Source organism: Grammomys surdaster, unplaced genomic scaffold, assembly GCF_004785775.1.
Source record: "Grammomys surdaster isolate TR1022 unplaced genomic scaffold, NIH_TR_1.0 126133, whole genome shotgun sequence".
NCBI lineage: Eukaryota > Metazoa > Chordata > Mammalia > Rodentia > Muridae > Grammomys > Grammomys surdaster.
In genome coordinates, this window is record NW_021620941.1 from 2,093,564 (window position 1) to 2,108,437 (window position 14,874).

The following is a 14,874-nucleotide window of genomic DNA, read 5'->3' on the forward strand; positions in this document are numbered from 1 at the left end:
GCTGCTTCATGAGGGGCAGCACCAGACACTCACAAGGCTGTGTGGCCTGTAAATTCTGGGGCTCACCTCTCAACCTTCTCCAGCCCTGCAAAGCCAAGCATGGTCCTGGTGTAACCCTAATACCATTTCTCTCCTCAGCTGTCACTCAGTGCTCAACACAACCCCCTTGGAAGAAGCAGCCCTATTTTTAACATTTTAACTCCACTCCTGACACTCAGATCCCATCTCTTCCTGCATGAACAGAGGAGGATGGCCCTTTAAGGTCCTTGGTGGGAGCTGGTCCTCTCTCAGCTATACAGCCCATGCTGAGTGTCACAGGTCTGAACTGAGGGACCACACCACTGCCCTGTTATGGCCAATCTGCTCCCGGTGCGCTCAAGCCACACCGATAGGTTTGCAGAACAATACACAGGCACCTGCGGATGTGTGCATGGGGAGATGGTCAGGTCACTGCAGCAGTGGCAGACGGTGGTCTGCTTGCTCTCAGTCAGTGAAAAGGCTGGGTGAGAACAGCCTGCCAAGTGACAGCATCAACCAAACTCTACAGACAAAACTGAGAAAAAGTAGGGGGTTGGTGTTAGCTGTCAACCTGACACTCTAGAATAGTGGTTCTCAACCTTGGAGGGCTGAACAACCCTTTCACAGGGGTCACATCAGGTATTTACACCACAATTCATAACAGTAGCAAAATCACAGATATAAAGTACCAATGAAAATAATTTTATGGTTGGGGGATCACCACATGATTTAAAAAAAAAAAATCACAGCATTAGGAAGGTGAGAACCATTGTTCTAGAATCTCAAGGAAGGACTGTTTGGATCATGTTGGCTAATGGGGATGTCTGTGGGGGATAATTTTGATCATGTTAATTGGGTGGGAACTCCCACCCACTGTGGGTAGCATCATTCCCTAGGCATGGGGTTGTGGACATTAAAGAGTGGAATGCAAGCTGAGAACGAATGCATTCATTCATTACTGCTCCCCACTTCTGACTGTGATGTGCCCCGCTGCTTCAATGCCTGTCATCTTCACTTCCCAATAATGATGGACCATAATGGAATTGTAAATTAAATTAACCCTCACTTCTTTCCTTTTATCACAGCAACAAAAAACAAAACTATGACAGGTAACTCAACCCCACACCTACACACTAGTAGTCCTAAGATTTCTGCACGTTTACATTCGTCACCCAATACTGGCAGGCACTCTACCACGAGATAAGCAAGGAAACCAGACCAGGCCTCACAAGGGGGAGGGGCACACACCTTTATGGTCTTGTCCTAGCACTTGCAATGCAAGCCTGACAACCCAAGTTAAGACCCTGGCATCTATGTGAGAAGCTGGGCAAAATGGCAGGGATCTATAATCCTAGCACTCTCTCGGAGGCAGACAGAAGGATCTAGAAACTCCTGGGCCAGTGGACTTGGTACATGGAATGTAATGGCAAGAAACAAGACACCATTTTAACAAGGGGGAAGATAAGAACTGACTTCTGGAAGCTGACCTCTGACTTCCACATATGTGCACTGTGGCACACATGCACCCGCACTTTTACACATAACACACACACACACACACACACACACACACACAGAGTTTTTTAAAAGTCATACCAGGCACCGTGGCATACAATTATAATCAAAAGATTAAGTCTTAATTATGAATGCCTCCATAAGATTTCTTGGGGCATTGTCTGTGGGGCATTTTCTTGGTTGCTGATTGCTATAGGGGACGCAGCCAACTGGAGGAGGTCTCACTCCCTCACAGGCAGGGTTGCAGAGCTGGGTCAGCACTGTGCATCAGTACAGTCCAAGTACACGGCTGATGTGGAAAGCCCAGAAGACTTCATGTAGTCTTCTGAATTTATGGTGCTCTCAAAACCACCTGCTGGGGGCTAGAGAGTTGGCTCAGTGGTTAAGAACACTGTCTGCTCCTCCAGAGGTCCTGAGTTCAATTCCTAGCACCACATGTTGGCTCACAGCCATCTGTAACTGTAGTCTCATAGGGTCAGATGATCTCTTCTGGTGTGCAGACAGATATACATCCAGACAAAACATTCATACACATACAAATAAATAAATCTTAAATCTTAAAACAAACAAACAAAACCTACCTGCTGACATTGGCCTCACCTCCAGGGCTACAGGGACTGTGCCCCGTGCCCAGGACACTTCACTTAGTCATAGCTTACCTGAGCCACTGGACACACTCTGAACACCTCCCCCTGCAGCACGCTAGCCCTTCACCTCTGTCTCCACAGTGGATTGACCTTTTCAGATTTTCCTGCCAGTCGGAATACTGACAATAACCAATCCTATCCACTCCTCCAATGGCTTTGGGCAAATGTCTGCAATGGTGGCTCCATCCCCATATTGGCTTTCCCCGGAGCTGGGGCTGGTGCCAGGCCAGTGAGGGAGAAGCAGCGGGGTGGCAACATGACACTGGCAGTAATTACCCCTGAGCAGCACAGGTGACTAATGACCATCAGACCCCGTGTTGGGGTTCCTCTTCCCAGCTCAAGAAGAACCCATCCAGTAACCAATATTAAACTCAAACGAGGCCAACCATCACAGAATTGGCAGCCAACTGCACTCATATAGGAGACGACAACAACAACACTAGCCTTTGTGGAAGAGTCCAGAGCTTCTAGGGTCCCACATCTAACTGGACTAGTCAGGGAAAGGACCTCCTGCCCACCCACCCCATCCAAACCATCCACACCCACTTACCACCTTCGTGTCCGACTGGCTTTCCACTCAGCTGTGCCCATGACTTTGGTCCACCTGGCACTGAATTTGTGTTCTAAGAGAAGGAAGGAAACAAGAAGAGCCAGCTCAGCCAACCTGCTGTGCCTTGGAATGTGGCACTCAGCCCTGGCAGGGCTCAGTGGCACAGCACTGGCCTGGCATGCTTGGGCCTGGGGTCTACATCACAAACAAAAGGGGGGTGGGAGTGGGAGTTGCATTTTAGACTCAAGCCTCATGCAGAAGACAGATGGCCACTTTCAGAGCTGTCAGCGTAGGGCTGCCAGTGTAGCAGGCCCAGCCAGAGTCAGGCGCTTAGGGCCCAGAGTAGCACAGCTGATGAGCAAGCATTGAGGACTCGCCCACGCCCACCCGCATGCAGAACTCTGCAAACACTGCCAGGTTGTCCCATGCCCACACAGAGTTGTGTTGTCTTGCTCCAGAGACAAAGCTCCAACCCTGACTTCAGTGCATGTTTCAAATCTGGGCCACTGATGAGTGTGGAACACACCCAGGAAAATTAATGTGCATTCTGAAACAAGTGCTGGTCCTCCCAGCCCGACTCCAGAGAGGCCTTCTTCTGCTCATCCACACTTGCCTGTCTCAGCCTTGGCCCTACAGGCAGCCTCTAATGAAAGTTTAAACTAGCAAGTAAAATCCCACCATGTCCCTGGTCTGGTCATATTCCAAATGGGGCTCAGACCTACTCCTCATGCAGAAAGTGTCTACTGTATCTGCCTAACCCTAAACACAGATAACATGCCTTCTTTGCTAGCTTCTGTGGCAAGCCTGAAGGTGTCTCCTGATGGACTGCACAGGACAGGCCCAACATCTTATGAGCAGAGGGATACCAGGGCTGCCACCATTCTCTTCCCACACATATCACCTATGTCTGTAGCCTCAGGGTGACACAGTCCTTACGAGGACACTAATTGGGGAATGACAACACCGATGTTGACTCTACTCAAAGGCAATGGGCTGTCAAGATCCTCTAAGAGTCCACATGACATGGGGTATTTCTCTCCCTTTCCCCTGAAGTAATCAAGAAAACCCCAGAGCCTCTAAGAAGAGTTGATTGGTAGATAAAATGACCAGTGTGGAGCAGGCTCCTTCCTCTAGTGGCCAATACTGGCAAAGCCCACGCCCTCCTTACAGTGGTTGCCAAGGACCCTACCAAGGTTCCAGAGCCAGGGTCAAGGCACAAGTGTGCTTGCCAAGCAAGCCCTGCACTGCACAGCTAAATCTGAGGCACCAGGGCTGTAATCCTGCTTAGCTTTAAATCTGGGAAACAGGAAGTCAACTCCACTCTGTGATGTCACAGGCCCAAGGATCTGTGGCCAATGTGCATGTCCTAGGATGGATATGGAGTCTTCAACACTGCAGAGGGAGGTGTCCTGGAGAGGCCAAAGGCTCCCAGACACATACTCTTCCAGTCATAGCAAACGACAGCTTTGTACCCAGGAGACAATACAGAATCAAAGTGTCAAGACGGCTGGTAAGAGTTAAGCATGGTGGCACTTGTCTTTAATCCCAGCAAACCAAGGCAAAGGCAAGTGGATTTCTGTGAGCTTAAGGCCAGCCTGGTCCACATAGTAAGACCTTGTCTCAAAGAAAAGGAAAGGAAAGGAAAAAGGAAAGGAAAAAGGAAAGGAAAAAGGAAAGGAAAGGAAAAAGGAAAGGAAAGGAAAAGGAAAAAGGAAAGGAAAAAGGAAAAAGGAAAAAGGAAAAAGGAAAAAGGGGAAAGGAAAGGAAAGGAAAGGAAAGGAAAGGAAAGGAAAGGAAAGGAAAGGAAAGGAAAGGAAAGGAAAGGAAAGGAAAGGAAAGGAGAAAGAGAAAGAGGTTGGTGTGTCACAGCCAGCCACCAGACAATGGGGTGTTTCTGCAGCCTGACACTTCCTCTGCTCAACAGGGCTGGTCCCACAGAGCACATTAGGAAGCACCGAGCTAGCCTGTGCTCAGCCCATGCTTTACCCAAGCCAAGAACCTATCTTTTCCCAAATAGCACCACCATCCTCAGCACCAGGGATGTCAGGACAGGAAGCCAGTACCTACCTCCTGACTGATAGACTGTGTCGGTTTCTGCAAATTGGAGACAGATTTCTGCAAACCCGGCTGCGGCTGCGACTCCGGCGGCTGAGAGGCCGTCACACTGGAACTAGAAAAGAGCAGGATGCACAGTGGGGTCAGAGTCTGCACAAGGCATCTGCCTGCCTCAACAGTGACAGTGACCAGATGGTGACCCATGCCCTAGGCTGACTCGATGACACTGCCCAGGACATGGGGCAGTCTGCTGCTTGCTTCCTACAGTTGTCATATGAGCTTGAAGAAACCAATAGAAGATCTGTCAATGGAGAAACTGAGTCACTGCTGTAAGGGCCAGAGATCCACTTTCTCAGAGCAAATGCTTTGACAAGTGACAGACTTCTATCTTACCTCAGCATATGCCTGTACTCAATAAAAATAACTTTATAAATATAAATAACAGGCATTATCATCTCATCCCCCATACATAAGCTCTGATTCTGACAGATTTCTCTATACATATGCTCATATAATATTTTTAACACAAGGTAACCCCGTGCATATAATTCCACAATCTCTTCCTCCACTCTATTCCAGCCTTCTTCTATCCAAGCTTCCTTTAGGGATGACTAGCTGCAGCTGGATGAGCCATAAGTTAGTTTCTGCTCCTCTTTCTTCTTCATTACAGACAGAACTGCAACAAACATTTTAGACACACACAGGCACAGGTCTCTGGGCATTCTCGAGCACAACAGGAAGGGCTGGTTGTGTGGAGCCTTCCACTCAGCCGCAGTAGAGCCTTGCACTTGACAGCCCACTTGGTGAGAAGCAGCCACTGCCAGGGGCTCAGCTGATAGCTAAACTCCACAGATACACTGATAACCTAACCCCAGCCACTCACAAGTCACAAAAATGACAAACTGACGCTTCCAGGTAGTGGCACCTCTGTATCCCCAAACCTAAGTTCCAAGTCCCCACAGGAGAGCATGCCAGGGCAATGGGGAGCCTCCTCAACTGCTCCTCCTCACTCCCTCCTCAGCAGGAGGCCTTCACCAGGTGTCTAGCACTGTCCCTGCCACTGCTGGGAGACCACAGAGGAGGGAGTCCACTCTGTGGCCTCCTCTCTCTGCAGCTTTGAGAAGCAGAGGCTCCAGCATTCCCACTGACCTGCAGCACATCTTTCTTACCACAGAGCTGGTGGGTGCCATTCAAATAGAAGATGACAACAGCTAACATGTTTGTGTCCTCTGTGTCAGGCTATTATCCCATGGGTTCACCACAGTGCCCCGGTGGCCACCCCTGGAGCTAAGGACTATTTCTCATTGAAGGTGGAACCCTCAGGTTCAGAAGTCCCAGCAAACCACAAATGACCTGAAACAAGTGAGGCCAACCAACTTCGATATAGCCCCCAATCCACAGAACCCCTCACAAACTGACTGCATATTTTTGTTTTGTTTTTACTTGAGACAGTGTCTCACCATGTAGCCCTGGCTAGCCTGAAATTCACTATGCAAACCAGGTTAGCCTGAAAATTATAGAGATATGATTGTCTCTGCCTCCTGAGTGCAAACCCAGGACCCAGTAGCAAGCTCCAACAGGAGGCTTCTGCCTCTGGAGCCCCTCTTGGCTTCCTCCCTGACACACACAAAGACGCAGAGAGCACAGAAGGCTTATCATCTGAGGAGCTTGTGCAGGCCAAGCGCCTGCTGTCTCTCTAGAGACACATGGCTCAGGACTTTAGGCTACTAAGGCTGTAAATGCCAAGCTACATTCTCCTAACATGGAAGACATGGGGGCCCTGCCCCAACCTGGTAGTTTTCTGGGGACAGATCTCAATCACTGTATACAGTCCCTTGGGGAATATGGTTATCCAAAGAAATGCTACTTATTAATCAGCTCAAAGGCCCAGCCAAACAAAGGCAAGCGAAGAGTGCAGAGTTACAGAAGCCTGTCCGTACTCCCTGCTCCCAGCTCTCCCTCTACAAGGCCACACCTACGTCCCATAGAGCAGAAGGTACAGGGTACCCACACCCCTATCAGCGCCCTCCTGTGGCTGCCCCCCACAGTCATTCCCCCTCCGGTGGCTCACCTCTTTGGGTCTTGCTGGTCCTGCTTGTTGGCCCATCCTGTCCCGTCCTTGGGAACTATCACGATGTTGGGGTCGTTTCCTTTGTTTTCAGACTTCAGGCTTGGCAGGTTTGCAGGCGGTGGCATACGCCGGGCTGTGGCAACTTTCCCGAGACTCTGTAAGCCATGTCTAGGAATAACTGCAAGGAAAAGCACATGGGGTAGAGCACACACCTCACAGGAGGAAAGAGGCCAAAGTACACACCACTGCTCAGACGAAGGAGAGAGACAAAGCCAAGCAAAGACAAGTGCTTGGTAGTCGCTCTAGTTTCTGCCAGCTCCTCCTCCAGAGCAGAAACAAGAGACTGCTGGGATCCGCACATCCTACCTTGGCAGGAGGCAGCCGGAGGAGCTCATGCCAGGGAGAAGGCAGGCCCAGGAAGCTTAGCTCACAGTGACCACCCCTGCACCAGGACACGGTCCTGGCTGTGCCCCAAGAACCCCCAGGAAGGCCTTGTGGGTGGCAACAAATCCTACACAAACTTGTTCCACTATGTTCCACAAAGTCAGACCCAGGAAACTAAGAGGGCTAAGGCTATGTCACCCCACCTATCTGCCCAAACTGACTAGGGACTCAAGAGCCTGGCCAGGCCTGGTCATCATTTTTTTTTCTTTTTTCTTCTTCTTTTTTTTTTTTTTTTTTTGGTTTTTTGAGACAGGGTTTCTCTGTGTAGCCCTGGCTGCCCTGGAACTCACTCTGTAAACCAGGCTAGTCTCGAACTCAGAAATCTGCCTGCCTCTGCCTCCCAAATTCTGGGATTAAAGACGTGCGCCACCACCACCCGGCAGGCCTGGCCATCTTACAAGGGAAGGAAGCAAATGCAAGAGGTGCCTTTGGCAGGCCTTACCTGAGGATCTGACGGCGCCTACTGACCTCCCTTTGTACTTGTCAAACAGGCTGAGAGTCGAGTACTTGCTTTTCCCATCCTTGCCCTGGGTTATTTGCCCCAAACGATCGGACATCGCGATGAAATGTCATCTAGTAAGGAAATTTTTCTCGGCACCGCTCCCGATTTGCCTTTGAAATGGAAAAGAGGAGGTCGGTCACCAATCTGACAATTCAGAGGAGCAAATCCTTCTGAATCGAGGACATCCTGAAGATGTAAAGACAGCCAGGGACTGTCCCAAGGAAAATGCCCTCAGCATTTACCCACAGGTGCTCTCTCTAGGTGGCCAGCTCTGCAGATAGCCTGAGTTACCCCAACCCCACTCAAGACTTGCTGGTAAGACAAGCTGGAGACTGCTGCCATGCCATGCCATACTGTAAACAGATGTTGACACACTCGGTCACTCTACAAATCAAGGACAACTCTGTGAGTCTGTCCTCAAGTTACTGGGCTAGGAGAGCACAACAGTGTATCTGGGAGGCATCTGGCACCTAATGAGATTGTGTCTAAGACAGATCCCCACACTACCTCAGACTGTGAAGATTGAGAAGCAACACTCAATTACAACAGGCATGGAAAACAAAAGCTGACACAGAGCCACTGAGGTCACAATTGTGTGGATGAAGCTGAGTCTCCTGACACATCAAAGGCGCAGCTCTGGCACAAACCAGGACTGGCCAGGTACTGCAGGAGCCTGTGAATGCACAGTGTGTACCAGGAAATGGCCTGAAGAACTGCCGCGTGAGCCAGGAGGTGGTGGCGCACGCCTTTAATCCCAGCACTCAAGGACAGGCAGGTAAAGAAGCTCTGTGAGTTCCGGGACAACCTGGGCTACACGGTAAAACCCTGTCTTGAAAATGAGAGAGAGAGAGAGAGAGAGAGAGAGAGAGAGAAAATATGAGAGAAGACATGTATGTGAGAACTGCAGATACAGCTTAGTACAATAAAGGCATTTGCTGAACAAACCTAAAAACCTGAGTTCAGTGCCCAGAACCCACAGTGGCAGGACAGAAGTGACCCCTGGAAGTTGTTCTCTTGGAGGGCTAGAGAGATGGCTCAGTGGTTAAGAGCACTGACTGATCTTCCAGAGGTTCTGAGTTCAATTCCCAGCAACCACATGGTGGCTCACAACCATCTGTAATGGGATCCAATGCCCTCTTCTGGTGTGTCTGAAGACAGTGCACTCACGTACATAAAATAAATAAACCTTAAAAATAATGTGCACATGGAAGGCTGGTACTCATATACGAAACATCCCTCTGCCTATTTTGGAGACAGCCCTTCCTCTCGACATGGTCACAGCCACCCTGGCTATGTAGTAATTCCCTTCATTCAAATCCTAGCCCACAGCTGTGGTCATGGGGAGAGGTCCAGGAATACCAGGCTATCTGAAAGTGAATAGACTCAGTACAGGGAGTATCAGACCCATTCACAGCCACACCCAAGTATGCAAGGAACTATGGAGCCCTGGAGAACTTATACCCAGAACCCTTAGGGTGGGAAGAACCAACTCCCACAAGCTGTTCTCTCAATTTTGCACACAATGCATGTGTAAAATAAACACATCAAGTTTTTAAAAAGTTGATCTCCAAGAAGCAGACAGAAAAGCAGTACCTACCAGAGGCTGGGAAATGGGGAGGGTCAAAGGGCAGGAGAGGGGGAGGGAGTGAGGAATGCTGGGTTGGAGGAGTTAAGTCTGGATAGTCTAGAGTGGAACAGGAAGGACAGGATGGACAGTAATTAATGGAGTACTTCAGGACAGCAGGTTGAGTGTATGGACTGTTCCTACCCAAAAAAACAAGCAATCTACAGCGATGGTCTACCAGCCGCCCAGATCCGACTGCCGCACACTGCACATGTACAGAGATGTCAGACCACATTCCAGAAAAAGAGACAACTGCCTTGCCAAAAATAAAGATGCACGGGTCGGAGGCACGGCTCAGTGATTATGCTCACTGACTGCTCTTCCAGAGGACCCAGGTTTGAATCCCAGCACACGGCAGCTCAAATCAGCTGTAATCCCAATCCGATACCCTTTTCTGGACTCCACCAACACCAGGCACACAGACAGACAGACAGACACACAAGCTAAACACTCATACACATAAAATAAAAGTCTCAAAAAGTTCATTTCCTTATAAACTGGGTAGGTTTGGGTAGTACACAACGGTGTCAACTCAAACTAATAATCTGAAATAGAAGAGAGGACTTGGGCAGAAATCCCCAGCACTCAGGTATCTATAGTGAGAGTTTGGGTTTCTTTAAAAACCCAGTTATATTATATGAATATGTTTCTGTTTTAATCCCAGCTGCTTCAGTTTGTCCACAGCCCCTAACTGTGATTGTCTCATGCTCTGGGAGGGGCAGGATCTTTGCAAACTACAGATGGTTTAATTCTGGAACTCTGGAGAGGGTAAAAATGAAGGCCTGTGTGAAGGCTGCTGCTGCAGTTTGTCCAGTGGTCATGAGCAGGAGAGAGGTTAGAGACGTCCTGACAACAAAGCCTGGACTTGCCCCCAAGGAGCCCAAAGGCCCTAGTCAGAAGTAGTCTATTTTGTTGGCTGAAAGACATCTGTGCCCCTTTCCTCTCTAACCTTTCTCTCCTACCTAGTGTTAGGGTGTTGAAAAGGAAGTGAGAACCCAATAAAGTAGCCTAAAAAAAAATAGCTTCAACAGGCGTCCCTGGAGGTACAGACTATAATCCCCAGAATGCAGAGGCAGGAGAGTGAAACTTCAGGGTTAGTCTGGTCTACAAAGCAAGTTCTGGGACAGCCAGGGCTACACAAAGAAACCCTGTCTTGAAAAAAAACACAAAGTCTGAAAATAAACAAACACAAAATACTTAGGGTGACAGACAGCCCAGGTGGTTAAGCATGCTTACTGCTCTTGAAGATGACCACGCTTAGTTCCCAGCACCCACCTGGTGGCTCATAACCACCATTTTCTGGCCCCCAGGGGCACCTGCACACATGCAGTGCACATAAAGTCCGGCAGGCACACACACATACACATAAATAAAAGAAAGACTAGAATGCACACATATGCTTAACCTGAACACAAGCCCTTAGATGCTCACCATGTGATGGGACCTTTACCCTGCTTCACAGGGCAGCTTCCAACCTGAAACACACACATAGCAATAACCTATTGCTGTACCCTCAAGCCTAAAATGGTAGATTTTTTTTTTTGTAATATTTGTTACAAAGAAATATAAATGCCAAGGTTAGGGTGGAGTGGAGACCTGACCCGAGGCGGCAAGATAGACTACAAACAAGGACTGTGAGAAGCTCTGTTCAGTGTTACAAGGTCCCTAAACCAAGAGCAAGAGCCCGGCAACAAAGGGATGCCGCAGATGTGACTAAGCTAAGGTCCTGAGGATGGCAGACCAGCCTGCACAGTCTAAGGTGCCCAGTGGAGTCAGGAAGGGCCTACAACAGATCAGTCAGAGAGGTGGGAAGGTGGAGGCAGCTGGGAAGACAGAGAAAAGGACTGGGAGCTGCAGGAGGCAGGCCCCCAAGAAAAAGGATTCTTCCCCGAGAGCCTTCAGCACAAGATAGCCCTGCGGCCGCCTGGCTTTAGCCCTGGGAGGCACAGCTCAGGTGTCGCATCATCAGAAGAGATCTGTGTTTCAGGCCACTCAGTCTGTATAACAAGTTACCACAAAAGCAGAAGCTATCACATGCACATGCTAACCCTACACAAGGCAAACCTGGCACAACAGAGGGCAAACTGCCATAGCCCCGCCTCACAGCCAGCTTAGGGGCATCTCTGGCCTTGGTACAGGGACACACACGAAATGCCAGCCACATTCCTGTGATCCGTGATCACAGTGACCAGTGAGGAGGATGTCCTGCCCCAGCACCTCCTCAGCCACACACAGTGTAGCACTAGACTTTGCAGCATTAGCTTAAACTCAGATGAATTATTAATTAAAAAATGAGCCACGAGGTGAGACCTATGTTCAAAAAAAGGAAAGAACAGAAACAAAATGGACATTGGTGAGAAGGGGGTACAACTCACAGGATTCAGTTCTCTCCTTCAAGTGGGATCAGAGACTAAACTTGGGTCTTCAGGTTTGACAGCAAGTACCTTTAAGAGCAAAGCTGTCTCTGTCTCTGCATCTTCGATCTGGCACTGACTGGGTGATAGCACCCTCAAGATGCCTGCCCTGGTACTCACCAGTAAGGCTAGGGGCCACCCATCCCCCACCCCAAGGAACGGAAGTTCAGAAGCCTGAGCAAATCCCACCCAACACTGCAGGAGAAAGGCACATGCCTCTCTTGTGAATTTAAAACATATCTGGGCGGTGATGGACTGTAGTGACAATTTTGGAATTTTGGTTTCTTTAAAAACAGAAATATTGTGAGAATATGTTCTCGTTTTAATCCCAGGTGTGGGATACGCAAGTGGCCACTTCAGATGTGATTCTGCCAGCTCTAGAGAGTTTCTGCAATTGTGTGACGTTTTGAATTCTGCAGACTTTTCAGAAGGTACATAAATGTTGTTTTGTTGGTGGTGGTCACAGTTTGGTAAGTAGTAGTGCACCAAGAAACAAGAAGAAACTTTCCCCCAAGGAATCCACTAATCAACAGGAAGTAGTCTTAACAATAAGTCTCCCCCTTTCCAACCCTGACTTTATTCAGGGATCTCTTTCCTGTCCTCTGTGTCCTTTTTCTCTCCTAGCTAGCAGCAGAAGGTTGAAAGGGTAAAAGAAAGAACCAACAAAGTAGCCAAAGTCCAACTACAATGGTCTGTCCACAACTGCTTTTTTTTTTTTTTTAAGATTTGTTTATTTATTTAATGTGTGTCAGTACACTGTGGCTCTCTTCAGATTCACCAAAAGAGGGCATCAGATCCCATTACAGATGGTTGTTAGCCACCATGTGGTGGCTGGGAATTGAACTCAGGACATCTGGAAGAGCAGTCAGTGCTCTTTTTTTTTTTTTTTTTTTAAGATTTTTTTTTATTTATTTATTATATGTAAGTACACTGTGGCTGTCTTCAGACACCCATATGAGGGCATCAAATCTCATTGCAGATGGTTGTGAGCCACCATGTGGTTGCTGGGATTTGAACTCATGACCTCTAGAAGAGCAGTCAGTGCTCTTAACCGCTGAGCCATCTCACCAGCCCCCAGTCAGTGCTCTTAACCACTGAGCCATCTCTCCAGCCTCCACACTCAACTACTTCTTGAACTGTGTGCTCCCAGTAAATGCAACCACTCAAAAGGCACTGTGTTCCTGCGATGTCCTGAGTATGGAATGTGAGGTGCCTGGGAATCTTAACCCAGGCCTGCACCACAGGGGCACAGCAGTTCACTGAGTTTGGCACCTGCTTGCCACACCGTTGGTATCACCAGACCTCAGTCACCTCAGTGCTGCCTAGCTACTAGTCAAGAACTCTCAAGTGCAGGGCAACTCTAGCCAAGTACAGCCACGTGACTCTTCTGTGTCAAACCAGCCATCTCTTCCCAGGCACTGGGGATGTAACAGGAACAACCCCACAGGGGCTGGGGAGGGGCCTGGCATGGCTTCCATCCACAGTCACAGGGGGAGAGCACACAAATGGAAGGTGGTCTGCCCAAGCACACTACACCAGAGGAGTCCGCGGCCCGAGTCATGTGTGGTCCGAGAGGTGGAGACATTTTACACCTGGCTTTTTTATAGAGTACATTACAGTTCCTGCCTAGAACACTCTATAGGTCTTTCAGTCAGCTACCATCCATAGCTGTTAACTATCTTCCCTCCAAAGCCTGCAGTGTGTGAGGCCTAGCCCAGCACATATCCACCTGGCTCTTCTCTGCCAGCTGGTTTTCACCGCACAGGCCAGAAGCCCTGGCTGTCAGTGGGCTTTCAACCAGCTCTAGAGATCTGCCCATCCACACACGCTTCCTCCCGCCCCCAGCCTGGGGGCCAGGATGGCAAGAAGCAAGCCTGGGCAGGCACTGTCTGTCAATCGGGAAGCTGCGGAGGCCTGCTGGCAGGTCAGAGCCCAACGCCTTGCAGCCTGACTCACACCTGGGTCTATGGGACAGGACTAGCACAGACACTCCAGGTCCTGGCTGGGAGTGTGGCCCAGCCTGGCATACAGCCACAGCTGTCTGCTGCCTTCTGGTCTTTTTGTAGGTGACAACCTCTTTTTATCTTCAAACAAAATCTAATCTGGAACTTTAGTACCATAGAGAAAACTGGAAGGAATTGCAGGTGCTGTGGTCAGCCTGGGACCCTCCTGTCGCCTTAGGCACTTATATGGGGCCCAGATGCACTGTGAAAATCACTGGTTAAAGAGAAAACACTGCCTTTTGGCAGATGGGGGGGGGATCCCTCATGAAGACAGCTCTAGAGAAAGAACTAATAAAGACAAGCCATTTAGAAGTCTAAGTACACACACTTTGGCACGTGATCTAAAGACAGAAGGGGCCCAGGCTGGGATGAAACAAAAGCCACCCAAGAGATTCTGGCCAACAAAGGCACTGACACCCAGGCCACGCCTCCCCAGACAGGCCCGCCTGTCCAGCAGGTTCTGGCTGGCTGTCCTCCACAGGGTCTGTCTCCCAGCACAGTATTTTATCAAAAGCCATTTCCGGGTAACAGGATTAATTTCACTCTGCATTTGGGTAGAAGCCAGCATCAGATGACTGACCAGGCAATCTGGAATGGCCTGACTGGGGGTTGGGGGCAGCAACAGCTGCCATGGGCATTCCTGAGCACTGGACCCCTGGCCCCCAGGCACTCACACGTCCCCAACTCTTCACAACACCCTTTAAGAAGATACCCTTGTGTCAGCCTGTTTGACAGAGGAGGGCATTCATGTCCAGTTGTTGGGACAGAGATCTTGTCCAAGGTTAAAGAGCCCAGGGCCTGGACTCCAGGCTGTGGCTGCTGCAGCACCGGTGTAGTTGCAGTAGGAAAAATGGATCCTGACAGCCTCCAACCTAGGGGCTCACGGGCAGCCCGCAGACGTCAGTGCGGGATGACAGAGCTCTAACTCATGCCATGACTTCACAGGCTTTCACAGGGCAAGCCCATTCTCTTCAGTCTCCCTGACACTAGAACCATCTCCTGCCTTCTCAGTCTTCACCCACAAGCCCCGA

The 14,874-nt window shown here is 49.5% G+C and overlaps 1 protein-coding gene across 4 annotated transcripts in view; it reads right to left on the reverse strand.

Moving 5' to 3' along the window:
- Prrc2b (proline rich coiled-coil 2B) overlaps positions 1–14,874 on the reverse strand; it is an 83,244-nt gene that overhangs the window by 46,348 nt on the left and 22,022 nt on the right. For all 4 annotated transcript variants that reach the window (XM_028756871.1, XM_028756870.1, XM_028756872.1 and 1 more), the window contains exons 2-5: positions 7,743–7,912; positions 6,857–7,034; positions 4,798–4,900; positions 2,731–2,803 (exon numbers count right to left, since the gene is read on the reverse strand). In XM_028756871.1, the coding sequence (XP_028612704.1) occupies positions 2,731–2,803; positions 4,798–4,900; positions 6,857–7,034; positions 7,743–7,857 (469 nt within the window). In that variant the 5' untranslated portion in view covers positions 7,858–7,912. The remainder of the gene's footprint in view (positions 1–2,730; positions 2,804–4,797; positions 4,901–6,856; positions 7,035–7,742; positions 7,913–14,874) is intronic.